This window comes from Aquila chrysaetos, chromosome 12, assembly GCF_900496995.4.
Source record: "Aquila chrysaetos chrysaetos chromosome 12, bAquChr1.4, whole genome shotgun sequence".
Lineage (NCBI taxonomy): Eukaryota > Metazoa > Chordata > Aves > Accipitriformes > Accipitridae > Aquila > Aquila chrysaetos.
Genome location: NC_044015.1, coordinates 26,792,107 through 26,819,711, shown reverse-complemented (window position 1 = coordinate 26,819,711; position 27,605 = coordinate 26,792,107). Strand labels below are relative to the sequence as shown.

Sequence of the window (27,605 nt, the reverse complement as noted above, 5' to 3'; positions counted from 1 at the left end):
CGGGACAGGCTGTCACCCACAGCGCTGCGCTCTGGGGACGGGGACTTCACCCAGTAACACAAACCTCCCGTCATTGTCACAAAGGCCACGGCTAAACGCCGCTGACGTTCACGCTTCTCTCGCCTGCCTTCTCTTACAGGGCTAACACGTCAGCCCCTTTCACTGGTGCCGTTAGCCATAGAGGACTGCTGGTGAGGGTTGCCCCGCGAGGTGGAACAGGCGAGGCTGACGGGTGTTACAGACACAAACGTCTTGGATTACAAAGGCATACGAGGCGTGGTTCGCCCAAACGCCTTTCACATCACGCAACAAGGGGCGGCATCTTCACCCCACGGTGGAGCCCCCTTCTCCCCTCGGTGGTTTTCCCTGTCCCTTTGGAGGCAGCCCCACAGGTCCCCCGGGCTGCTCTTGGCTCCAGGGTTTGGCCTGGGCCCCGGGTCCCCCGGACCCCGGCAGCTGGGGCACGGAGCTGGGCTCAGCCGGAGCGGACGGAGCCACCCGCACCGCTCCCGTCAGGAACCTGCACGAGGAGGGTTACGGCAGCCCTGGCACTGAGGGGTTCACGTTGGTGCCACGCAACCACCGTTCGCTCACCCACCTTCTCCTCCGTGCGTGGGGAACCGAAGCTGCTGCCCAGCTGACGGCGGGAAGGGACTGGATTCCGTTTCTCATCAACACATCTGTGGCTCCTACCCAAGACAGCTTGGTTTTCATAATGCTCTTCAGCTGATTTTTTTTATAATTGTCAGTTGGGATATAATTTATAATGTCTGGCGAACTGTGGATTTTGTTCCTAGATCAAAGATTGCATCCATAGGGTATAAAAAATACAGTTTTGAAGCATGGCAAATACTTCGCCGTGTTTTTACTGGCACTATATTCTGGTCCCATTTGTTTTAACCCCTTCCCTTGTAAAACTGATGGCACGTGATAGAAAAGCCAAGCCATTCACTACTGGGTTGTGTCACGTCTTTGGAGATTTGGTAAATGGTAAATGTAGCTGAAGGATTTGAGTATACAGCTACTGGTAACTGGTAATTGAGGCTCAAAAGCTAATATATTATGGCATAACTATATGCAGTTGCACAGGTTTTTTTTAAAAAAAAACACCTTGCGGACAGCGAGGACTTGAGATCAGCGCTAGTGCAGGCAGAAGAGCGCTGCTGTGATGGCAGATTAAATGCAACAACACTTGTATTCAGTGTCTCAAAATTATAACTCAATATCCCTAAAACACCACACTATAACAGTGACACCACGAACCGTAACACTCCTCGAAATAAGGGTCCTCCCTGGGGGCTGTACGGGCTGTGCCCAGCTGCAAGGGCAGAGTCTCCCCAAAACCCCCAGCCCAGGGCTTGCAGAGTCTCGCCCCCATCCCACCCCCCCCTCCGCTTTGGGCAGCAAACGCTACATCCCCGGCCACCCCGGCCGTGCTGCTGCCGCGGGGAAGGATCGTCTGTGCTTTCTGCAAAACCTGTTTGTTGGGGAGGGCTTCGCCTTTGGGGGTTTCTTTATAGAACCAAACCCTCATATTTTCTAGATCATTTCTCCAGGATGTCAAGAACGATTTCAAATCCCAGCCTGTCCCCACAAACACTCACAGCTCTTTCACGCTTCATATTTCTCCAAAGGATGTAACCTCAATTAAAAAGAGAAAGGGAAAAAAAAAAAAAATCCTAAGAAAATTGCGAGGGTGATGAACAACGTTGCTGTGCCCAGGACCTGCCCTGGACAGCGTTTCCTTCCAGCTGTGCTCGGCTCTCTCCACAGCGGCAGCGGGGCAGAGGGGCAGAGGCTGGCTGAGGCCTCCCGCAGCCCTTCGCCAGGTGGTCACCCTCAGCACACGTCCCCCCGCAGTCCCACGGGTGCTCCGGCTGCCGTGGTGGTCGGGGGATGCTCACCCGCAGGTCTCCTGCCAGGGCGTTACTGCTGAGCTTATCGCACCCCTCCCACCTGAGCACGGGGTTGGAAGACGAGAGTCCCCCCAAAACCGTGTTCCCGCCTCGGCAGGCTGGGCAGAGGGTTGCCCCGCGGGCTGGCCCCACGGGAGCCGGGAGCTCATGCCGCAGCCCCCCGGGGGTCCCGGCTCTGGGGGTCATGCCAAGCCCCGGCTTCTGCCGGCTTCAGCCTCAGGGGTTACCCAGAAAGGCTGTGCTTCCCACCGCTGCTCCGTGGGACTTCCAGGCAAGCAGCAAACCCACCAGCTCACTGCGTTGCCGCTGCTGCCCAGTAGTGCCCAAACACCGCCTGCTGTCAGCTCCCCACCACTGTGCAGCGCAAGGTACCGTGACAGCATTTAAACTCTATATAACTGTATATTTACACCTGTCTTTCAAACATATGCCCTTTGGTACTAAGGACATGACCTTTCCAAACTGTGGAACTTACACGCGAACAACAAAGAGCCTCACATACGTGCATCCATGGAAGGTACCAAGGCTGCTGGGGAAAGCAAAACAACACAATTTTTACAGAACGTTCTCAAGTGTTTCCAAAAACTAGCCAGTGATTACCTCTCCACCCCACATGGTCATAGGTAAGTGCCATTTTTCTTCATTGGTTTCTACTAATTTTAAGAACCAAATAACTTGCTTCTCTTTTAATTAATTTACTGCAGATCTACATTTTTAACAATTCAGTAGGATCACACTCTGCTTTGCATTAAGAAACTTCAATATAAAAAATGAATGTGTGTTCAGTCAGTAATAAGAATGGCTGGACGTGTGTGTGTGTGTTAATTGGGAGAATGCTGATGAATTAAGGCAGATAAACTTAAGAAAGTACAATAGCATTTCTATTGAAATTTGTGCAAAACTCCCGATGGCTTAAGCTGCCAACAATCTCCTTGACATCGATGGTTATGTCTACACCATCTCCTTAGGCTATTCTCTGAGAAACAAATTCACCCAGCATGCATACTCAGCCTGCAAGCACGGCCTTAGGGGTAAGCAGAAAACATCTTCCGGATCCGCTGGAATCCTTTGGGCTCCAGAGCTCACAGCAGACGAGCACGTCCCTCACCGTGCCCACGCAGACCCGCAGCACTGGGCAGGAGGCAGAGCCCACCTGCTGACGGCGGCCACGGCGAGGGCTCTCGCTGGGCACAGAGGCTGGGGCATCTCACCCACAGCCTGGCTCTGCTTCGGACCCTTTGGCAGGCAGTATACTCGGTTAACTCCACCGCGTCCTGTTCAAAGGCCCCGATTTGCGCTAGCTTCTGCATGTGGCGCATCAGGAACATAACATGTTCTTGACTCCCTCAGAGCAGCCTTGTCCAGTGGCATGAGATTCAGGCTTATTCCCTGATCTTGCTGTTCCCTATGGCAGCACTGGCATGTCGCGTAGTTATCGCGGAGCACCGCGGCTGCGTTGCTGCTGCAGAGGGTGCTGCATCACACAGAGCTGAGCGGCTCCTGCTCCGGGTGCACACGATCCCAGCGCCAGGGAAGAAAGCACCAGGGGAAACAAGCAGGAGCCTGGTACCACAGCTACCCAACCCATATCCCCGATGGGGCCTGACACGGACACGTGTCTGGCGCACAGAAGATGGTCACAGACTCAAGAAGTCTACGAAATGGGGGGTGAGGAGAAGCAAGAGACCTCTTCTTTCCATAACCAGTGAAATTAGGAAGCCTTCATAATTTTTTCCATGCGTGGATTTATTACGAAATCAGATATTTAAGGGCAATCATACCAGTTTCTACAATAATAAAGTTTAATACTTTAAATTACTTGGGAAGATTCCACATGTCCTTAAACACTTCATTTAGTATCTCTATTATTCCTTAAGATGAGTTTTCTTACACCACAACATAAAAATATTAAAGTGTTTCTGTTTTCTCCTGTGCTGCAATGTACAGCTTCATGCACTGCAGTCTTCGTTCTCACAAGAACATCCTATGTGTGCATCAACAGTGTCCTGTATATCCTCCGACTTCTGGTCGAACTTAGTCTGTTTGTCCGTCAGGCTGGTAGCTGAATCTGATGGGGAACAAGAAATGAAAAGTAAACAGCATACTTCTGAAGCAGTTCTGCAAGGTACAGCACTTACCATGCACCAGTCATTAATTACAGTGGGCTTGGCTTCTCCTCACTGGCTTACATATTTATATTTGTCTAAGTCACGCAGAGATGTTCCAGGAAACTCACTTAATTAATAAGCCAGTTCTACCTACTTCCATGTAGAATTTTATTAATAACACATTTAGGAAAGGATATTATGGTCTTAAAGGAAAAACAAACTTGGAAAACAGTCATAAACCTATCATCTATATAATCTATATCTACCTTATATGATCTCTTATTATCTACAATATACCTTTAAAAAATATATCCTCCTATATCACTGCACCTGTGTGCAGGAATCTCATCCACACCTGCCCTTCTATTGCCTAAATCAGCTTGGTGAAATCGGATCACGCCCAAAGGCAGCTATATATAAAAAATACAAGGCAAGGATCTCCGCTGCACATGATCAGATGTGGCTGAGTCCTCACAGGCTGCAATACACAGTTTTTCAGTTGAATCACGATGTTGACTGTGCTGTTACCCTGCCCTTACCTTGTTAGCTCAAAGCACCACGAAGGGAAGTTCAGTTTAGTTTTTAAATTCCAGTATAATGAAAACCATAGTAAAATTACGACAGAAAACCATCTCTCTCACTAAAGGAAGTTTTACATATTAATGAAAACAGGGAAACTTCTTCGGTCAATACCACAGTAAGTCCATCCCTACCTGTGGATGTTAGATTATTCATACGTTTCAAGTGGGTAACTGAGTCAAGGCACCATTTATTTAGACTTTTGTGCAGCTCCTATTCAGTAGGATTTCTGTTGACTTACCAGCTGGGAGACAGTGGAAACCGACAGTGACTGGAGTAGTCTTGGTGGCAGAGCATCCTTTCATACAGCGCAGCACTGGCTCTGTAGAATAGCACTTGGACTCTACACCCACAAGCTGAACTGTCTTCTCAAGCTTCACAAATGAGCGTCGCAGTTTGCAGGCTGTAACATAATAATTGGTGATAGTTTATGTGCTTACATTCAAAAGCTTAAGATCTCCCCAGAAGGACCCATCTGCCAACACTGCCAATTTGCAAACAACTTTCTTCTATGAAAACTGTATTTTCATCATAAGTGAAGCAGCATCACTGACTGATAAGCTTTTCAAACCAGCTTATTAGATATAGAGCTACTGAAAGTTAATTTCAAATGCAACTGGTTTATTTCTAGGTTAGCATGTAGAAACATAGTCTGATGTACTTTCCAATAAACATTTTTCAAAGTAAACTGGCTTGCTGAATAGCTGCAAAACCACATTCGAAAGTGTTGAATACTCAGCAGTGGAAATAAAGGGGGGATTTCTGACCAAATAAAAATAATCACTAAAGAATTAGACTATTACCACTGTCATTCAGACACAGAATTGCTGTAGAGAGAGACCAAAAGTCATTGCTGCCAGCCAGTAATATTGATCTCATTTTGGATTCCCAGGACTAGCAGTTAGAAGTATGCGAGAAGCTAAATGGACCACAATTGATTCCTGACTATAAGCTTTATTCTCTAAAATTCCAGCCATTTTCACCATATGTTAAATGGAACCACAATATGCGGTAACTACCAACCGTGGGAATATTATTGCGTACATGCATGTGGACTCCGCATCCCTCTAAAGCAAGTTTGATGCCCAGTATTCTTGACAAAGACATAGAAGAATAACAGTTAATGCACAGCTAAACATGTAGAAATCATCTCCGGGGACCGAGGAAGTCCTTCCCACCAGGACAAGTCTTCTTTACAAAGGCAACGTGCCTGTTCTCCTCGCAGCACTATGGTATGCTGTTGCATCATAACCTCAGCTGAGAGCATCAGCACACCATAAGATCCTAATCTGCTGGAACACTTAAAATACAGCTTTTAATTTCAGCCATGTAATTAAGTCCCTGGAACTGCTCATGCACTTGAATGCTTTGCTTGACAGGTTGCACTGGTTCAAAAACCAGGTGGTCAGCCGTGGTAATAATTACTAATCCCCATCTGATTTTTTGAGGGGTCAAATGCTGGAAACTGATGTCTGGAAAATACTGTTGTGCTTAAATCAAAGCATTCCATGTGAATTTATCCTCTTACATTTTTTTCTGATCTTCTTCTAAAACACTTCAAAACTGAAACAAAGATTTTGTTTCAACTTGGTTATTTAATTTCATCTGACTTGTGTATTTTGGCTTGTTAGTTTAGCTTGTAATTTCTTATTTCTTTCTAAACTGGCAAATAATTTTAATACTTAATATGTAAGTTAATAATGTATCCTTTTAAAATGCTTTTTATTTCCAAAATGTTTACAGATTTTAAATTTTCTAAACAGATTCTACATTTTCTAAACTGCAGTAATATTACGTTAAATTTATTAGAGCTTGCATACCTCCTGTGCAAGGCTTTTCTTCCAAAATCCAAGAATGCCCAAAGCTCACTGCATCTTTAGCTAGATATCCGTTGGGCATCCGATATTCCTGTTCACATTCTGCGTCATATTTTCCACATATTCCACACATTTTCCCTGCCATCCATAAAGCAACTTGAATCTTTGAGAAAAAAAAGTCAAAACCATTTCAAGTTTAAAAAAGTAATACCTATGGAGCAGCTTTTTGCTATGCAGGTCCCTTCCAGTATAAGTTAATGCACAAATGTTTAAAATCTCTTTAGTAAGAATTCAAAAGGGTCTGGCAGTCAGATGCCAAACTCCTGTCATGCTGCAGCATCTTTAACTGTTACAGCCTTTAAAACCCTCTGTGCCAGTCTAGTATGTTAAGTTATTAGTAGTCTAGACTGTTAATATGCTGAAGCTTTTTTCTGATGGATGTTTTCCTAGTATAGGTGATAGATACAGTATGGTTTGTATGATTTCTTACATTCCCATTTCACATTAGTGCAGCCTTTAAAGCATTCATTCATATTAAAAGAATGGCTGCATTTTTGCTGATTTGAAGAATTATACAGCTGTAAGAACAGTGGACAGCAGCTGAAAACTCATTTTTCTTGCAAATGCACTGCTGGCTCAGCGTGTGTACGCTTACGGGCCCATTTCCCAACACATATCTGTACTGCAAGAATAAGGTATTTTTGTCAGTGAAAGATTCTCACTTCTCCCCCTCAGAAATAAACAGCAGGACTGTGCAATCCTGTAGTGTCACCTTCCCTTTGGGGGTTTTTGGGTCCTGCACACATTTGGCTTTGCCAATGTATACTCTTGCACTCATACATACAAATTTAAGGGAATCCTATGGAAATTTTTCAACACTCAAGCTTATGAAGAGGAAGAATGATACCCTGAATGTGTATCCATCAAAGTACAATTTATCAATGCCATAGGCTGGGGCAACAAGTACAAGCCCTTGCTTTTCACTGTGGATCCACAGAGGAGCACCTAGAAGAAAACAAAATAAAACAAAGCAAAACCAAAACCAAAACAGACCCGACCTAGCTTCTTTAAGAAAGAAAAAAGCAACTGTAATGTTTGTAAAATGTTCTTTTCCTTGCTATTCCTCAATTGTTCTGTTCAAGAAAAAGAACATACAGCAAAACAACGTAGAAATGTGTACATATAGAAAATAGGTGTTTGTAAAAAGTTGGAAAACAATTTTAACGATCACAGATTTATGCATTTTTCTTTGGGTTATTAACATATTCATATTTATTTTTAGAAATGATTACAGAGCTGTCTATAGTATCTGTATAGTTGTGCAGATATACAAGGCCCTGAGTACACTATTGCGGTAAGGAAAGACAAAGAACACTGTCACTGAAGCCATTTCTAGCACAATTATCACTTGCCAGGTACGTAAGAAATAGGACATAGCTCAGCACTGACTGGTGCTAACCCAGTTTCAGCAAGATTTAGCCTGATTCACATACTACAGCTCTACAGTCAGGAAATACCTGCCTTGTATATAGCCCCTGACTGCATAGCACAGAATGAAACAAGGTCCTCCTGTACCTTTCACAGAAAAAAACCCTGTTCCTGCTTTGAGAGAAGCAAGCAGGTTATTTTACCAGTTCTCCATATTTATTCCTAGCAGGTTTCAGAACGCTAGCCAAATTTATACCTACAACTCAAATTAGGAAAAACATTGGTATACAAGTGTGGTGAATTTTAGAAAAACTCTAATTCAGAAAGTTTTAATCAAGCAAGATTTTTCAGTATAACTGAAACACTTCTCAAATTTGGAACTCCAGCAGGAGCTGCAGTAATGTATGAAAAGGAGGGACCTTCATGTCAGTTATATCTTGCTTAGTTTGGCCACTTCAAGAGCTTCACACTCTAATCAGTCTTTCTAAATGTTCCTATGCAAGTGAGTAAAATACATGTTCTTAAATAGAAACTTACAACCAAAGGTAGAAATATTTATTGGATACAAACTGATGGAATCTCTTTGATAGTTTTTTTTTTGTCTGTCTTTCTCCTAACACATATGTGAAAATGAAACAACTGATGCTGCATCACTTACCAGCAGATATGTATGAAACATTCGTCGTGGGGCTTTCAACCCCATCTACCAGCAGTTTCACCTGCCCTTTCACAGGACGCATATCAATTTCCCTGTTAAGGAGAAGAGCGTTCATACCCTGTTTGTATCAGGTTCACATGCATACAGCGACAAAGGCATTTTCCTGCTCACTAAATATCACTGGTCACAGCATAAGCTCATTTCAGCTACTTAAATTACATCAAGGGTATTCTCGTCACCTAAGATGCAGGATACCATCATCAGCATCACATTCAATATGCATGGAAAGTAAATGAGGGAAATGCTGAAATCCCACGGGCTGCTAACCATTGCAGTAAAGCTCAGATCTAAGCTCCTCTCATGTTAAATGTGGTCAATGTAGTCCGTCACACTCCCAGCATCTGGCAGGAGTTACTTACTGACTGCCAAGCTTGATGTTGATTGCTTTCAGGTTCATAGCTTCTTCAGCCTTCCTCATCATCACCAGGAACTTAAGGTCAGAGCTGCAATCCTGAGCCAAGATGTGGTAGCAGTTTGCTGGCATTGTGTAGTTAAACTGAACTTCGTTAAAGGTTGTGATTTTGTTGTGGGAAACTGAGCAGTGAGCTGGTTAAATAAAATGCCAGTGAGTGTTTGCTCTTCCATAAAAGAAAGTCATTAAATGGCATATTTTATTTTTAGTGCTATATTATTTTAGCTTTATATTTTTTTCCACTAGGTGACATTTTTGTATGGCTCTTGGCTACTAAGCACCCATAAATTCTAAAAAAAGGCATGGAAAATATACTCCTCTATCTAACAAAATATAATTGCCAGAAAGTTTAAATGTTATCAGTTCAGAGAATTGGTATCTTGATCCCTGAAATGCTGATGATTTCTGTACTATATGTACAATATTGTGTCCCAGTTGAACCATCCTCGCATTATTACAGCACATTTCCTAATTAACTGGAGACAAATAATCCCAGAAAAATTCAGAAGGTACTCAAGTAATTTGGGAGACTGAGGATGTCATGCTTCTGAGCCTGATTAGACCCTGACCTTTCAAATTCTCGAGCACTGCAGAGGGGGCTTCAGCAAAGACATTCCAGATGGGAGGCTGCAGCTCTGAAGCTGGTATCCTCGGACCCACAGGGAGTGACAGGGGAAGCCTCATGGCTTTTTCATAGAAGATCATCTGAAAAGGAATTCAAAAGCACACTCAAAATACACTTGTGCCAGGTATTCACAGCAAACAGCTGAGATCAGCTTTTTCTCCTATTTGGAATTAGACTTCAATTTCTTCTACTTTGGTTGACACAGTCTTTATGTGAACACAACTCATCTGACTCACTGTCCGTGAGCTTTTTGCGTCTGCTTACGGTTTTTGCTCATGGTGTGGGTCACCATTCAGATATTATTTGGGAGAGAATGAATTAGTCCTCTTCAAAGGTAGTTAGGTGAACACTTAGGGAGCTACTACAGATGGAAACACACGTCATTATGAGTACCCATGGCACTCTCTTTTTCCATGAACAAAATCACTCGATGAATATTCTTGGATGTAATATAAGAAGGTTGAAAAGAAAAAAAAGTTGTTTTCATAATTTGCACCCAAACTGATGCTTACTTAATTTTTCTTTCTCAGAATTGTCCCACTGTAATTAAAATGCAACAGTCTTACTTTCTACTAGGAAAAAATAGGAGACCGATAATAATATTTCATAATTACATCAGGAAGCTTGATAACAACATCACATGTCCTTGGAGAAGTTAGAGCCACAATCACCCTGGCTTGTCGAGAAGGATTCTTGTCTGTTTTTTCAGAGAACCCCAGCATAAACGCAGCCCCAGGGACAAACTTGTAAAACCTTCAAAAATTCAAATCAGAAAGATCTGGTGAAATAGAGGAGAAAAAGCAGCACACATCCCAATCAGGTTGTCTCATGTCTGTGTCTAAGTAGCATACAGAGTCTTCAGGATCATTGGTTAGGTCCCCATGACCACACTCTGCTTTACTGATCAAGTGTTCAGTGAAAGGAAGGATCTGTTCCTCAGTTTTCAGTAATTATGTCCAGTATAAAGAATTATTGTACATTACAATAGGATGGCTATCATCTCCCACTCAGCTTTTACGTCTGAAGGCAGTACTCGGACAAATCAGAGAATAAAATAATAGCTGGTACTTTAACCACTAGAATCTCATGGGTGGATGCTGATTTTTCCCAGCTGACCCATATCCTGAACAAGTGGCACTAAAGACTAAAACCTCACCATTCTGCTGTGGATCTGACACTTGAAGGAACTTTAGGCCACTCCAGTTTCACTTGTACAGCAGGGTGGGCAGCAAACCGCCCAGTTACCAGCTCAGTTGAAATCTTGTAGTCCTGGCAATTCCGGCCCCATTTCAGGTAAGCCTATAACGGAGAGATAAATGGTCCATTTTTAAATGCGTGGAACATGGTTTTCCTGTGATGCATACAGCTGTATATAACTATTTTTGAGCCTTACCGCTGCCTTGTGAGCATTAAGGACTGCAGCATCAGCACAGAGCTTCCACTTGCTTGAATCTGTGAGGTTTGACACAAATACCTGCATCCGGGGCCTGATGGAGTCAATATCAGCATATACCACGAGCTGGAGGCCTCCTATCTTCTTATCATTACGAATGCCATGAAGAAAAACAGCTAATACTGGTGTTTTAACATCTCCCAAAAACTTAGGCTAAGAAGGGGGAGAAAGTATGCAGAGAATATAATTAAAAAAGAGTTACCATGGAACATTTTAGATGCAAGATCTAGATGGATAAATGAAAAGTAAGCAACTGAACTGCAAATATATACCAGCATATGTACCACACGTATATACATGCCTATAAACTCTCATGCGTGTGTCTTTAATGTGCATGTGCCTCTGCATGCACAGATGGATTTTATCACTGTATTTTACATGAGCCAAAAACTTGTGCCATTTCCTGAGCTACAGCTGATACCGTGGAAATATTCACATCATTAGGATACAGTAATGACTATATGATTTGGGCTTCATTGTTAATACCCATATATTTGCCTGTGAATGAAAGAGAGTGGTTCAATTTGACTAACAACATCAGCTGTCAGTTGTATTCATCACTCATTCTCACAACAATAACATCCCCCAGCTAATGTCCTCCTGTTTCTCTCTCTGGTTGGTCTGCTGGCTTTCACCTCACCCTTCAGCTGTGAGTTCTGTGGGGCAGGTGGGTTTTGTGTCTGCACAGCACCCTAGCACAAAATATAATCCAGGACATTGTCTTCAACATCAAGAACCCCCCCCCCAACAGCAGGGCCTTAGGCATGCTACGACCTGCAATTCCTTCACTCCATCGTTAGACTTCACTTCATCACTTGCCCCAGAGAGCAAGCCTGCACGCATCAGGCTGGGTGGTGGTGAGGAGCCAAGGTGCCATATGTCCCCTCTGGAGCATGCCTTCTGCTGAGGCTCCCCTTTGCCTTGGCCTCCACCACCACCATCCTTGCGCTGGCACTGCAGCACCTCAACGTCCCTCCTGGTTGCAGAGGTCACAAGACCAGTCTCTGCAGGCATCTGTTGGATGGGACTCCCATGAAGGAAGGGTCACGGTGCAAGTAAGAACGATCCTCACCTCACTGCAGAGGAAAGTGTGTGTGGGAACTATGGTGCGTGTCTCACTCTTGATTGATACTTACAACTTGAGAGGTTGGTATTTCTCTCTTCCTATTATCCTAGCTGTACAATTACTGCAAGGTCACAGCCACTCTGCCATTCTTCCAAGCTGTCAAAAACCCCTAAAAATGATGCAACTAACCCGGGAAGCAGCTCGAGATGAGGCACGACTGGATCTGGTAGAAGAGTAGGTGCTGCTAAGTCGGTCAGCTGAGGGTTTCCTTTTTGGGAACTGCAAAAAGAAAACACATTATGCTCAAGAGGGTAACTTAAAAGCATCCTTGAAGAAATTGTACTAGGCAGTGCTGCAGAATACTCTCTGTCACGGCACTTGGTGTTGGTAAACTTGCATTCCAACCCTGAGCAGCTCATTGACTTGCAATATGCTTTGTCGTGCTTAGTACATGTGATCTAGCTCTGAAAAATGTTGTTTACCCAAATATATCTGACCCCTCAGAAGAGACAAATAAGGAACATGTCTAGATGAGAATTCCCTGTGTGAAAAAAACAATGGACCAGAGCAAGTCAAACTGAACCAGCCTCTTAATTCAATATAAAAGACCAGAACTGGTTCATTTTACTTCTGGAAGGGCCTGATCAACTGGAGGACACACTGAATGGACCAACTGAATGGAAAGGATCAACTGAACGGACATACACAGCTGAACTTTTTACTTTTTGAGGAACACTAATATCAAGTACACTCCTCCTGGCTGGCTCATGCCCTAGTAAGAATCTTCTGCTGAACTGAAGTACCATCAAATAAGGTATCCTCCCACATTTGTCAACATTGCTATCCCGGTGTGTATCAACAGTGATTCCAACCCAAGAAACCAAGTGATCAAAGCCAGTCAAATGACCCAAGCTCTTGATGGTAGGATCTTTGCTCCTCCAACGTGTGCATCCCCACTGCTTTGGTAGAGCTTTGCATCTACTTTGCAGAGCCACAAATGGCATCATGAGTGCAACACAAAGGAGAACATAGCTCTCAGTCTTTATGCATCTCAGAAGAACCACCACTGTTGATTTGGTCTTCTAAATGTTATCAGTACTGTAATTTCCCTTAACAAAGACAACAAGTTGCCTTTAAGGTTTCCATTTGACTCATGTCAGATTACATACTTAATTTACTGAGGAAATAAAAACTCACCTCTTGTCTATGCGCTGATCTAAAGCGATACTGATAAATCTCATGATCTCCCTTTGAAAATGATAAAAACAAGAAGATGAAAAGTCTCAGAAGAAAAGAAATGCTGCAGTTACATTGAAATCTGAGCACTGGGAATTAAGTAAGAATTTTACCAATTATCATTCATACATAGTTCTCTATGCTTTGTCACAAGCACATAATGCAAGATTTGAAGTCTTTTTGTTCCTACTGCAAAATTAAGACAGAAACATGCAATATATATTGACAGAAAGTAGTAAATTGGCAAAAAATGGTTCCCTGCCTATAACAAAAGTTTCAACAAACTTGTGGAAACTTTTGAGGTGCTTTGAAGTAGACATCTGAGCCAATGATTACAGGTGTGTTTGCAGAATAAATTTTGCAATTTTATGTTGCTAAAATTTACTGTGTCAACTCATAATTTCATGATTTATGATGCAAATCCAGCTGCCATCAGGAATGTGATTCATGAACATTAGCAGCATCAGTAAATTTAGTGACAGTTACCCATATTTTGGAATAGCTGCTGCTGCTGCTGCTGCTGCTGCTGCCACCTTCCAGGTGTCCTGAATGATGCCGATGGCTATGGTGACTCAATGACTTGCTGCTGCTGCTACTGCTGCTGCTACTGCTGTCATTCAGATGACTTGAGTGATGCCCATGGCTATGGTGACTCAATGACTTCCTGCTGCTGCTGCTACTGCTCCTACTACTACTACTACTACTACTACTACTACTACTACTGCTACCTTTGCTACTGCTACTCTTGCTGCTGCTGCTGCTGCTCTTGCTGCTGCTGCTACTGCTGCTGCTACTGCTCTTGCTGCTACTGCTGCTGCTACTGCTCTTGCTGCTGCTGCTGCTGCTGCTGCTGCTGCTGCTGCTCTTGCTGCTGCTGCTGCTGCTCTTGCTGCTGCTGCTCTTGCTGCTGCTGCTCTTGCTGCTGCGGCTACTGCTACTTCTCTTGCTGCTACTGCTACTGCTGCTGCTGCTACTGCTCTTGCTGCTGATGCCACTACTGCTAGAGCTGCTGCTCTTGCTTCTTGCATCTTTATTTCTTGCTTGCTTTACTTGATCATTCTCATCTTCATCCACGGCCTTTTTACGATCAGGAGAAGCAGCAGATGATGAGGAAGAAGAGACAGTTGAGGAGGCAGAAGATGAGCTGGAGGGATTTTTTGCTTTGGGGTCTGTCCCAAGCTCTGTTAGCATAGCATTTCCTTTCTTAGAAGGTTGCTTCTTCTGGTGTCGCGTTTTATTTGCAACCTGCAAAAACAGTTCAAAGAGAAGTGCAAGAGAGGGGATACATCTGGTTCTGTATTTACAAAGTAAAAGTTCTCTGGGTGTCAGACAAGCTGCTCATATAAGCCTTTCAAGGGACAGCAACTTCCCTCCCTCACTCACCGCAGAAGCTGCGGAACTCCCTTAGATCCACTCCGCCTAGCTGAAATCTAGCCCAGCATGGAGGACCAGTCCCAGTTGGATGCACCCCGTAGGGTCAATCCCTCCAGATCTGGCACTGGCTGACAGGCCTGGCACTGGCACCTTTCAAACTAGCCCCATCCTTGCTTTTCCATGCCAGCTTTCCACACTGAACTTCAAATTCTTGGCTTCATTTATGGGAGAATATTCCCCCCTCCCATGCTCAAAGTCTCTTACCTTGAACACATTTTCAATGCCTAGAATCTTCTTCAGTTTAGCTTGAATGTCCTCATATCGAGATGACTCATCCTCTTCCTCAGACTCTGAGTTTACCACGTGAATTATTTTCGAAGCTGCTCTGGATCCTGCCTGAATCTCCAGCTGAATTTTGTCAATATCAGCATCTGTTTGAACTACACACCAGTTGCACGTATTAGAAGGTTATACTGCTTCAAATAGCACCGACAAACCTAAGATGACAAGGCTTGTGCTCAGTATTGTACCTGGTATCAAGACTATTTTAGCTTCATGTTCTCCAATTAATCTGTGCAAATAGGTATTTTTTAGGAAACTGGCATCTTGTGATCTTCTGGAAAAGCAGAGCTGACAACCAAGACGATGCAGTTTGACACAAATGTCTCGTTTATGAGTTTTTCTTCCTGTGCCATAGCGAAGATCCTCTTGAGAGCTATAGGCATGCCTCCTTGGCATGCTGTCAGCTCCTTGCTGCATTGGAGATGAGTACATGAATACCACTGGGAGCATATCATAGGCAAGAGTAAAACTGCAGACATGTGCATCACGGAAAGGGTAAATATTACTGTATAAGCAAAAAGGAATAGGTTACCATTGTGGAACCTTCACTGGAAGCTCTCTCTGACGGTTTGAAAGGTTCTTCCACAATATCTGATGAAGCATCTCCTGGGAGAATTGAAGTCCTCTTTTCAACACCTAGTTCTCCTATATTTCTTGATACAGCAAAAGCCTTATGTCTGTTGAGATATGCACAAAAGATGGTGAATTATTCCAACTCCTTGTCTTTGAATTAAATGAAACACATCCCTGTCCGTATCATGTGCCAGCACAGAGACATGTTGTCTGAACATAGGGTTTGTATATGCAACTATACGTATAAACTTTATTAAAGAGTTCATGACAAACATCAGTTCCTTATATCACAGGAAGTTTTCAAAATCTGGATAAATTTAAACAAATTTCCAAAACATGAAAGGCATTCATTTAGAAATAAAAATTAAAACCCCTAAAAGACAATAAAATAATAAACAAATAAAAATTAAACCCACAAAATAATAAACAAATTAAAATAAAAATTAAACTCCTAAATAATTTAGGTGTCTTGTGACTTTTAACTCCCCTGTTTCTCTTCCTTGCTCTTTATCCCAAAGGTTCTGCTACACACTGAAAAGTCACTCTGCCTACCTAGAAACCTCTGTAGGAGGTCAGTGAATGGTGAACTTTGTAAGGTTTCAGCAACAGGAAATATTCTGAAATAATGCTACCGTACCTTCCAACCACTATCTCAGTTTCCTCACCGCATGGATTTGTTTCAATCTTAATATTTTTCAGTTTCATGTCTATCCTGGCATCAAACTTCATTGGCGCTCTTGTCAGGACCTTGCCTTGAATTTCAACAGCATGTTGAAAGTATTCTGTGTTGACACCCATTGTTGCAACTGTATATACGTATAAACTGAAACAGAGTGAAGTGGTCAGATGTAAGAAAGGTGCTCTTTTTTAACAGGTGGTTCTGCCTTTTCATAAAAAACCTCCATCATATGTAAAGCCTTAGAAACCTGCCATACCCTGGGTTTATGTCAGACCGAATCTGCATGGTAGATTCAAGCAACTGGGAAGGTCTAAAATCTCCACTTAAAGGGGGGGTCATCTTTCCATCAACTGCAAATGACAAAACAACATTTAAACACGGTAAAAGTGAAAGAAAGGATTTGAATTTAAGCAAGACACAGTTTTCAGGAAGAGGTAATATTTTTGTTAATACAACAAATATGGCTGGAAAACAAGACAGACTTTGGGCTACATGAGATCTTTTACGAGTCTGAAAAATACTGAAAATATACAGAAAGCTTGTTCTGTAGGCAAAGGTTCTAATGTAATATATTGAAAATGGAAATAAAAATATAGTAAGAAAATAAAGAGCTAACCCAAACTGAAAGCTTGTTAGTTAGTATAACATTAACATTTCAGAAATGCGAGGAGCCAGAAGACAGAGTAAATGGTGGGCAACCAGGCTAAACAAACCCTGCTCTCCAATCTTTCCTCACATCAAGTGTGAGCATCTTTCTTGTACTGCGGACCCAAAACTAGACATTGTACTCCAGATGCAGCCTCAGGTGTGCTAAATAGAGGGGGAAATCATTTTCATGTTAGCTCTGCTCTTGCTGTTGCAGCCAAGGATGCAGTTGGCCTTCATCACCACAAGAGCACACTGCTGATTCACTATATCAGCTTATCCTCCAGGCCTCCCTGGCCCTTTTCTGCAAAGATGCTTTTTGTCTGGGTGATGTGCAGCTTATACATTGGATGGGTTACTCCATCCCAGGTGAGGGACTTTGCCTTGCCTTTGTCAAATTTCATCGCACTTCTGTCAGGCCATGCCCTCCAGGCTGTCAGGGTCCCCTGGGGTGGCAGCCTGACCCCCCAGTGCAGTGACTGCTCCCACCAATTCAATGTCATCGTTGACACAGGTTTGCTGAGGGTGCCTTCTTCTCCAAAGTTCAGATTGTTAAAAGAGACAATGCACAAGTGCTAACAACGGAGGAATGTCGCTCATAACAAGCCACCAATTAGACTTTCATCTGTTGACTGCTCTTGGAGATCAGCAGTCCAGACAGCCTTCACTCACTTTGTAGCCCATCCACCCAATCCATACCTCCACAACTTGGCTACAAGGATGTCACTTAAAAAGAAAAAAAAATTAAAACACCTACAAAACTAGGAACAGGTTCAAAGATCTTATTAAATCAAACTAACAAACCAAAAACCAAGAGCAGTGAAGAGCGGGCACGCACGATACTTCTATAAAGAGCACAAGTACATGTACTTCTCCCTTCATTCCTTATGTGGTGTCAGCAGAAGGAAGGGTCACTTTTGCCTAAATTAAAAGTCTGCTGCACAACAAACAGTATGATCACTGAATTGACTTCTTGATAAGTATTCGTACTTGCACATTTATTCTTTTAAAACAGAGCTCTCTGTCTCTTTTCACAAGCGCTCTTCTCTACCTGCCTTCTCTAACGTTACTGGTAGTCATCTTCGGATTGTCTTGTGTTTTCTTCTCTGTTTAAATCACCATTGAATCCTGCTTAGCTTGTCTGTGCATCTCTCAGGAGCCATCCCCTTCTGCCCATGTCTGCGTCAGCTCCCCATGCAGCTCTTGTTTTTTCTGGCCTTGAATGGTATGACTTTCTCTCTCTGGTTTCCCAGATTCTCACCTCAACTTCTCTGTCTTCAATCCATTCAAAGATGAGGCAGAAATCAGCTGTGTCCAGCTTCTCTCCAAACATCTTCACTCCCTCCCCTCCACTACAAAAATAAGTTCTTTTTCTAACTTCCTGGTTTTGCCCTTCCTTCTCCAGCCCCTCTTAGCCTGTCCCTCTCACCCCCTGCTCAGAGCTCGCCCACCTGATCCCGTACATCCCAACTCACCGTTGACTGCCGCACGTGCCAGAGCGGCCGTGTACGACCCGTACTCCAGCGGCAGACCCGTGCAGGTAGGAACGATGTATCGCAGCTCTCCCAGCCACACCGGCTGCGTCCATTGTCCCGCGATGCCGTTGCGGATTTGGCTGACGATTCTCTTCATCACTGTGTTCCTGTCAGCAGGTTCTAGCACAGTCTGCAGTAAAACAGAGGTCCGAGAGGTTTAGATATAAAAGTACAACGGTGTCAAATCTTGCAAAGAAAATTAGGGGTCCCTGGTACCTTCACAGCCTGATGCAGGACTTCCTTATTGATGTTGACGTAGGCCAGCTCTTGGCCAAATATTTTCAGGTAGGCTGATATCAGGGGGGTTTCCGTTGGCAGCTCCTTCCATCCTAGCAGCTAGGGAGCAGATAAAGAAACAAGCAAAGTTCCTTAATGCAACACTTAACAAACGGTAATTCAGCAAGGTGATCAAACCCATCACTGACCAAGCTGCAGTCTTCCATTGCTGCTTGCGTTTCCTTGCTGCTTTGTAAATAGCTCAGTGTCACTAATTCAGACTTACGCCCTGTCATTGAGGTGCCCACGAATAGCCTCCTGCCCCGTGCTCTGTGTTCTGACGCAGTAACATTTACACAGAGGGTCTGGGCCATTAGTACCCCTAAACCCGCTCTGAAAGCACAGCAACGGATCACCTTTTCTCTTGAAGACAAGGCTTGTAAACTAAGTGAGGTAGATGAAGGGAGGGAGGAGGAAGCCTGCCAGGCATGGGACAGACACCCGCTGCAATGCCCTCCTCCCCGCTCCTCCTCAGCCATACCTGAGGTGGGGAGGAGGCAGGGCCAGAGCGAGAATTTGCAGAAGCTATCGCAACCGTCGCAGGAGCGATGTCCCCTGCACGTCTCTCTTTCCCAGAAATACTCGAGCTGACTGCTAGGCGGGTAGTTTACCTTCTGAGACAGGGCTTAACTAGCACAAGAAGCCCCACTAAATATTCCTTCATATAACCCACACGTTGCATTACCGAAAATACCTACAGCTTTTCCAATCTCCTTTATCTTTTTGTATGTGGGATATTCAGCAAACGGGATATTGCGTTTCATGATGATGTCTGTGAGGCCTTCCACGCGGACACCAACCTACCAAAACAGCGTGCAAAGGAGCAGTCTGAAACGTACTTACAGAGACAAAACTTTGTGGTCAATTTTAATTTTAATTTGCTTTAGTATTGATTTAGGTAAATATTTACCTCCACCAAATCAGCCACTGACCCTGCAGAATATGCCATCAGCTTGGAAATTATTGCTGATGGGAACATCGTTCCCGGGCTGTTCATAACAAAGACATCTCCTGCAGCACCGACTTTGTAGTTATCTACGGCAGAAGTAAACAAAAGACACAACTTTTCTCTAACTATTCTGCTTATCATTCAAGATCATATTTCTGCAGCTTTTTCCATTGCCAACTCTAAGGTATAGCATTACATAAATTTTAACTGTTTAGGCCCAAATTAATAAATGGCTACTCATGCACTTTTAAATATGTGACTGCCACATTTAATTCAATTTCTTATTGAAAGGCAGAATGCCATATTTCTCCAAAGAACTTAATGTCTCTGAAGAATGGATTTCTGAAGTGAAAGTTTCCTGGTCACTGAAACGCTTTTACTCACCAAAGTAACCACCAAAATGCATGACCTTGCTATACCGATAGCTCAGCCTGTCCAATTTGGGGGCCAGCAGCTTAAGGGCGATATTGCAAGCTGAAGATCTAAACAAAATGAGAAAGGTAATAATACCCAGAAATAAGCTGCACCCCATCAGAATATAAACTGAATTCAGTCTGTCAGCACATGCAGTGCTGACTAACAAGAATGTAACAGAACTTATTACTTGCAGACGATCGACCACTTTGTTCCGGTCTCTACTTACATGTTGTACGTGTATGGCAATCTGCTCTTCGACAAAGCCTTCATGTGGGAATACACGAAACTGGCCACTTGCAAATTGCTCTCCTTCATTGCCACATTAGCTATCGTTGTTATTAAAGGAAGGGCAGGCCTTGTCTCAAAGATAACAGCACAAGCCATCATTCGCACTTCGGGGGGAAGCGACTGGTCTGCAAGGATCTGGATGAGATATCCCTGCACCTGCAGAGGAAGAACAGCGTCTGGAATTACCAATAACGGAGACTTTTTCTGCAGACTGGATCCACACGTAACCCGCAAGAAGGATGTGAGAGGGGGTCGTTATGCCTGCAGAAAGGTTTTCTGATCTTTTTTACTGCATGGTTCCACATCATTTTACTAAGACAAATGAAGCAGCCATGGAGGAACAGCCCCATGGAGAAGGGCTGGCACTGAATCAGAAATAAATGTCCATATATCAATGTATGGGGTCAACCCACCACAATCAAAAAGACATCAGCATAGCTTTTTGCATTAATGACATTCAAAGACCAGTGAATAACATTGGAAGAAACAACTGTAGATAGTAAGATTCATTCTTTGGAGTAACTCCACTAACCAGGTGAGCATGTTTCACTATTTTAGACCACTTTTGAAAGCAGAGCTTCAGCAGCTCTCCAAAGACAGTCTGAGTGGATGATGTCTCATACAGCTCCTATATCTACACCATCTGAAAGGCAGGACTCTTGTCTACGATTACCGTACCAGCAACCTCAGCAGGAGGTCAGAGGTGACTCATCCCATCTTAAGGGAAGGGTCTAAAAGAGGCAGAGCAATGTCAACATTTTGTCTAGGAGGTCAATAAAAAGTGGCTCTTCTCTCTCTCCTCCTGACTATTGAGGCAGTTTAAATTATATGTCTGACTTTTAGGTGGCTAAATTTCCACTATATATAATTAGCACAGGACTTAATTGGTTATGACAGATGACTAAAGAAATACTGCTGGTATCCTTCTGGAAGCTTCCTACTGACTAATAATTATTACAGCTTAGCGGAAAACATCAGCTGAAATATAAAACTGTATTGTGTTGTTCTTAAAAATAATCCTTTTTTTTAAAACATGCTGAATCCACATACATGATACTATTCAACTCATTACCCGTACAGTATATATTCTCTAATTCACTAAGTAAAGAAATCCCTGACAGATCCTACTTACTGTTTTGGGGTCCTTCCAAGCTATTTTTCTCAAGGCCATTATGGCATCAATCTGAATGTGGGTGGGGATATCAGAAGCACTGGATGAAGATATGGGAAGGAACTTCACGATGCGCTTGATGCTGGCTGGTTCTCCCATGTTGCCAATGCACTTCAGAGCTAATTTCATTTTGTCTTCACGGCCCCTGCTGATCGCTTCATCTGCCAGGTCATGGATGGGCTATAGACAAAGCACAGTTCAGTCTTCTCCTCCTAATGTATAGATTGTCCACAGTGTTCCCCTTACCCACTGAAAAGCCTATCACAATAAAGCAACTGGTTTTAGTAAAATCACTCAGTGATGGCTTCTCTCAGGATTTTACCTTATGATGTGAAAACTGTGTTTTCAGTGATGAAGCAGATATCTACGTTAATAAAATGATTCATTGCCTTTGTTTCTGAAGGAGCTATGAATTGTGTATTTGCAAGTCCAATTGCCATTTTTATACTGTATCTTAAATGAATTAAGCTAATGTAATTAACATTACTGAGCTATTAAGAACAACCTAACAAAAAGCCACCCACCTGAAGAGCTTCTTTAGGACAAACGGAGGTCCGAGAACAGTATCTATTGATCACAGAGCTGTATCCCAAGTAGGCAACTTGCTGAAGCACGAGACTTTTCTGGATTCGAGAACTGGTCACTAAATCCTGGGGCGGGGGGGGGCGAATTAATTTGGTATTTAATACAGTGTTTCACATAGCTTTCAGAGCAGGAAAATCATCAGAGCTCATCTGAGGGGAGCAATTTCAGAATGATTATTGTTCACATCCAAACAAATTAAATCAGCTTGTAAACATTTTATTTGCAAGCTTCACTTAGAAGCTTAATTCCCAATTAGTTTCAATATATAAAAGTTTACATAGCACCATTTTGGTTTTCCTCAACTGAGCATAACACTGAAAATACAAAGATTATGGGTAAACATCAATCTATAAATAGAATATCCTTAGAACAATGTGCAACTCAATTTTATTTATGATGCATTCTCACATGATATCTTTTTTTCCTATTTAAGAAGAATATTGACTAGAGATGGCAAAAATCCTGTTCAGAATAAATGATTCATTATAACTTCAAAATATTTGATGTTTACATTAATTATTTACAATAATTGATGTGTACATTAATACTTTCAGTTGCAGCACTTTCCAGTTCATAGGAATAGTTTGCAATTAAAAGAGCTATTCAAATGACATAATACATGAATCACCATTTGTTTCAGAGGTAAGAGACTGAAGTGGACAAAGTTTTGTCTGTAGAAGGCATGACATGTGATCCCAGCAAGCTAAAGTGAGAATTATTCTCAGAAGCTGTTAGGAGAGAAGGGCTTTTATATCCATGTAGCAAAACGAAGACACAGGACTGAACTCTCCTCTCATATATGTAATGCTAAAAGAAATAAATGATTCAACATTTGCACAAAACTGGTGTACAGGAGAGGAGAATCCAGTCTCTAATGTACTTAATAATCAAAGGTTGTCATCAATTATCATTCCTTTTGTTATCAGATAGGAGAGATTCACGTGGGTTTACTCACTGCTGCTGTTGAAACAGCGTGTTCATCAGCTTTCAATAAATGGAGAGCAAAAGAAATGCTTAGAAGAGTCTGAATGTAGCTAAGGTCATCATTGCGAATTCTGGTCTTAATGAATTTGAGTGCTTCTGTGGTGCCTGTCGCAGAAACTGCACTCAGCAGCCATCGCCTGCAAGCAGGTTAAAAAAAAAAATCTCAGTTCTCCAAAAATGAAGAAGTTTCTTATAAGTTGGTACAATGAAATACCTGTAGCGGGGTTTATCTGAAAATTGTCTCCAGATGGACTCAAGACTATCAGCGCTTGCTATCCGGCAGAGCTGGACAAGCTCCAAGAATCTGTACGGAACATCATCGTGGAAATCTTGTTGGTTATTCAGGACTATGTGTTGCAGTGTTTCTACTATCTGTTACAAAGCACGAGAGAGAAGGCATACATAATTAAATCCTTTGGAATTTATGATCATTGCTCTTTTATTAATTTTTTTATTAGGAAAGCAATTTGAAGACCTAAAAATACTGTACCCGTTGCTCGGGGTTTTTCATCTTGATTAGCTGCAGTGGCATCTGTGGCAGTACTGATGGGAAGTGGTAACGAAGGCCCCCGTAGCTCTGCATGGAAATGTCCGGGGCGCTCCCCCGTTCGCTTCTCACTTCAAGCAAGCTGAGTTGTTGTCTGTCAAGAGACAAGCGTCACAGGAGGAATCCTCTTCCTCCGCCTGCCTTGGCTGTTTGTTGGTTCAGCGATACTGTGATGGTACCAGTTTTACCCTTTAATCACTTTTCTTATCATAGTAAAATCTTACTATTTGCTAATGGATAAAGCCTTCTAATTGGAACAAAATAGTTTTAGAGTTATCTACAATGAAATCTTTCCTGAGGAGGAGCTAAACCGCCATCTCCTGAATGAGAGCTACCGACTCAGTGTAAACGATGATCTTATTTCTGTGTGCACCATCTTCCTCCTGACACTATAAATTAGCCCTTTTTCAGGACAAACAGAGTAATAAAGTTGCGTTCTTGCAGTATAAGCAAGCAAAAGAGCTTTCTCCTTTTCTTCCATGTAATTGTAGTGCCAAGTTCACCAGGGTACAAAAAAAGAATGGTTCACAGAATTTTTAGGAGTGTGGAAACCCCAACTATGAGTACTCACGGCTCTACCCAACTGCTGGGGAGCTCAAGTCTCACTTCACTTTGGGAGTGAAAGGGACTGCCAGAATCTATAATTGTTCTCACTTTGGGAAGCAAGCCCATGTCCCACCTACCTTGCTTCCATGACAGCAACACCGGTAGGTTCACTGAGTGGTGAGATCTGATATACCTGCTGTGACAGCACTTCGGTGATGAGAGTACCGCTGTCTGACTGCTTCAGTTTGTAGGAGAAAGCCGCAGTCCCTTTTATGAGCCTTCCTTTCTGGAGGAGGACAGAGAGACCCCAAGAGTGAATGGGAACAGAGTGGCCACGCTTGTAATTAGGAAGATCTTTTCACATCTCACGTACCATCATGTCAACAGGACAAGGATAGATGTAAGCCATTCCAACACTCTTCACCACTTTTTCCTGGCAATTATTTTGGTCTACGGTTTTGGTAACAGAGACTCGGCTGTTCTTCCTGTCTTCCTGGATGACATACCTCGTATGGCAAACACCTCCAATTCCAGCCTGTGCACGTCAATACAGATAATGAGATTTCCCAATTATATCAGGATTTCACTGCCTGAGAAGAAGTTTTACTGAACGAAGATTCTGAAGGAGCAGTATGAGGGTAAGGACCTACTGAACAGTCTTAATTATGCTTTGAAACCTGTTAGTATTACACACAATGAATCCTATCGAACTGAAAAATAGACACATGAACAGTACTCAGTCAGGGGATGGAGTTTAAAATGAAAAAGTAATCAACTAATTAATATCAACAATGAATAAATAAAATGGATCAAGTAGCTGTATCAGGGAAGCCATATAACAAATACATTCACAGCTAATAATTCTTTTTTCTTCAAAGGACTGCATGTTAAGTCTTAGACAGATGTCTTAAAAGGAATGCAGCCCGTATAATTCCTTCAACGTGTACACGCACACGTTTTCTTCTGTGTGAATGAAAATCGTCTTTTTTTGATAATGAACATTTGAAAGTAGATGCAAATAAACTGAAACTTGAAGGAAGAGCACCTAAAGACAACACATCCTTTAGGTACAGTAGTTTTAGCACGGAAAAAACAAACCTCTTGCAATTCATACACATTCTGTGACTTTTTAATGGTTATCTGCATCATGTTCAGTATTCCTCTCACTATGTTAACACACATATCGGGGCAGTCTTCTGGGCCATAAATGTTTCCAATCCGTCCACTACTGTATTCAAACTTGAAGGGCCGGGTAAAACACGAAGAAACCATTTGGGTGATTTTGGAAGATCGAGTAAATGAGTCCCTGGGCCAGATGCCATTGTATTCCTCAAATTGTGGAGAGCGGATCTGGGAGGAAATTAAGAAAAGATACTTATGTGAATAAAATCACTTTGGTTCTAAATATGCAAACAGATTGGAAGAAATTAACATAATCACTAGTTATATACTCTTTCCTTCCAAATGTAGGCTTAGAAATTTATACGGCAGTTTCTTCTTTTGTCTCTTGCTTACACTATTGTAAAACCAGTACAAACCCTGTGGGCTCAGCAGTGTTATTTTATCTTACAGAAGCAGTTAACGAACTGCTATTATCTTCCAGGGACATTTTAAACATTTTACTTGCATTAACTCTATAGGGAGAAAGGCTGATTCAAAAAGTAATTTAAAAAATTCAAATAAAATTCTCCCGATTTTTTCAGCCTTAAAATAAATGTTCTGCTTTAGGTGAAATTTAGCACTTAAAAAGTTTATATCATTCTAAATGGCAAAAAAAATAAAGTTTTAAAATGTTTCATTTTAACTCCTCTCCTTCCAAATTTTTTTAACTGTACTAGTTCCTATATTTGATTCTGTTACCAGCTGGGCTGAAACAACAACAGATTCATATTTGTAAATTGCTTAAATCAACCCAATTTTTTTTTCTTTAATAATGAACAATATATTTACAAACCTCTCCCCCCCGCCATATTGAGACACAATGTAAATCAGAAGCAATTGCAATAACTTTGGCAAAAATTACTGCCAGTTTAGGGGTCTCAGAGCATAGCCTGGTGCACGCCATATAAGAATTTCAGGTTGAAGACTGTAGTGTGAAATGCAATCCATAGCCCATAATTTTGACATCTTGCCCTCATCAGTGAAAGAAGATCTACAGCTCAACTACAACCAGCGAGAGCTCTGTCACTGAACTCAGTGCCCAAAAAGGAAGCTCTGATTTGAATCTAAATTAAACAGACAAAAGTATTTTTCCGAAACATTTATTGCAGATGGGTCAGGTCCTGTCTCTTGATGTTGGCAGAGGCATGATTTCACACATACAGAACTTCTACTGCATTATCCAAACACTAAATATTATTACATGTTCCTTTTTGATGCCTTTCATTTTTCAATCCTTCTTTCATCACTTATCACTTTTTATCCTTAGCTTTTATCACTTTCTATGTCTACCTCTATTAATTGCCTGCATGACAATGATTTTACATACCCAAGTCCTGGCTTCCCAAAGAAGTTGGAAATGTGTGTTGAGACTAGAATCAAATCTTAAACTCAGAGCAGGCTTGAGTGCCTTGAGTTAGAAATAACCATTTTCTAACAGAACCCCTGATTTTGGCACCTCTTTTTCTGACACAAAGTCTTGAGGAGCACCTGCTACAAACAATTTCCACAACAAACACTGGTGACTGGATGCCAAATCATTCATCACTTCTGAAACTGTAGCTTGCAGATCATTCTCTGACATCCACAGCGCTAAGTCTCCAGTTGTGTTTCCTACTGTTTTCCTAAACCACAGATTAGCCAGATGCAGTTATGACTTCGATTTATAGTTCACTGTTGCATGGTACGTTTGGAAGAAGACATGGTACCTTGAGGAGGTAAGTGTTCTCTGACAGCCCACTGATCTCTAGTTTGCTGCTCAAGCGCACGCCGGCTTTGGCTAAACTTTTTTCTTGAAGCCCATTCAACACCCAGCCTTCATAGCTGTACAAGTGGCTCTTTCTGCTACTGAATCCAGGGTCTGTGGGGAATAATAGCCATTTTCACAATACTTGCAAGCATGTTCTAATAAACCGAAATCACAAAGTCACCAAAAGAAGGTTATAGAAGGAAATCTACTTACCAATGTCAAACTTCTGGCTACCTGCAAAAAGAGATGGAAAACCACATGAGTAACATTCAGTCTAGATCCAGCTGTTGCCACTGAACTTAAGGAAATTTGGGGAAAGAGAGATGAAGGGATATGTAGGCTTACCTACAAGGGTGAGCGCTAGTGCAAATATGATTCCCCTCATAGTGAAGGTGAATGGGGCTCTGCCAGACATGGTGAGACTTTTA

The 27,605-nt window shown here is 42.4% G+C and overlaps 1 protein-coding gene across 1 annotated transcript; it reads right to left on the bottom strand.

The window, feature by feature from the left end:
* Positions 1 to 3,685: 3,685 nt before the first annotated feature.
* LOC115349032 (vitellogenin-2-like) lies at positions 3,686 to 27,605 on the bottom strand. Its single transcript, XM_030032700.1, has 35 exons — positions 27,523 to 27,605; positions 27,391 to 27,411; positions 27,137 to 27,288; positions 25,368 to 25,619; positions 24,643 to 24,804; positions 24,407 to 24,555; positions 23,667 to 23,817; positions 23,391 to 23,548; positions 23,148 to 23,313; positions 22,132 to 22,257; positions 21,569 to 21,787; positions 20,375 to 20,592; positions 20,116 to 20,213; positions 19,693 to 19,817; positions 19,481 to 19,582; positions 18,723 to 18,842; positions 18,447 to 18,636; positions 16,583 to 16,676; positions 16,285 to 16,470; positions 15,607 to 15,751; positions 15,263 to 15,485; positions 14,997 to 15,172; positions 13,845 to 14,603; positions 13,320 to 13,370; positions 12,312 to 12,401; positions 10,997 to 11,209; positions 10,760 to 10,902; positions 10,218 to 10,356; positions 9,548 to 9,683; positions 8,926 to 9,112; positions 8,507 to 8,598; positions 7,328 to 7,425; positions 6,424 to 6,583; positions 4,845 to 5,006; positions 3,686 to 3,984 (listed from the first exon to the last, which is right to left on the bottom strand). The coding sequence occupies exons 1-35, from the start codon at positions 27,590 to 27,592 to the stop codon at positions 3,866 to 3,868; spliced, it is 5,652 nt and encodes a 1,883-aa protein (XP_029888560.1). The 5' UTR covers positions 27,593 to 27,605; the 3' UTR covers positions 3,686 to 3,865.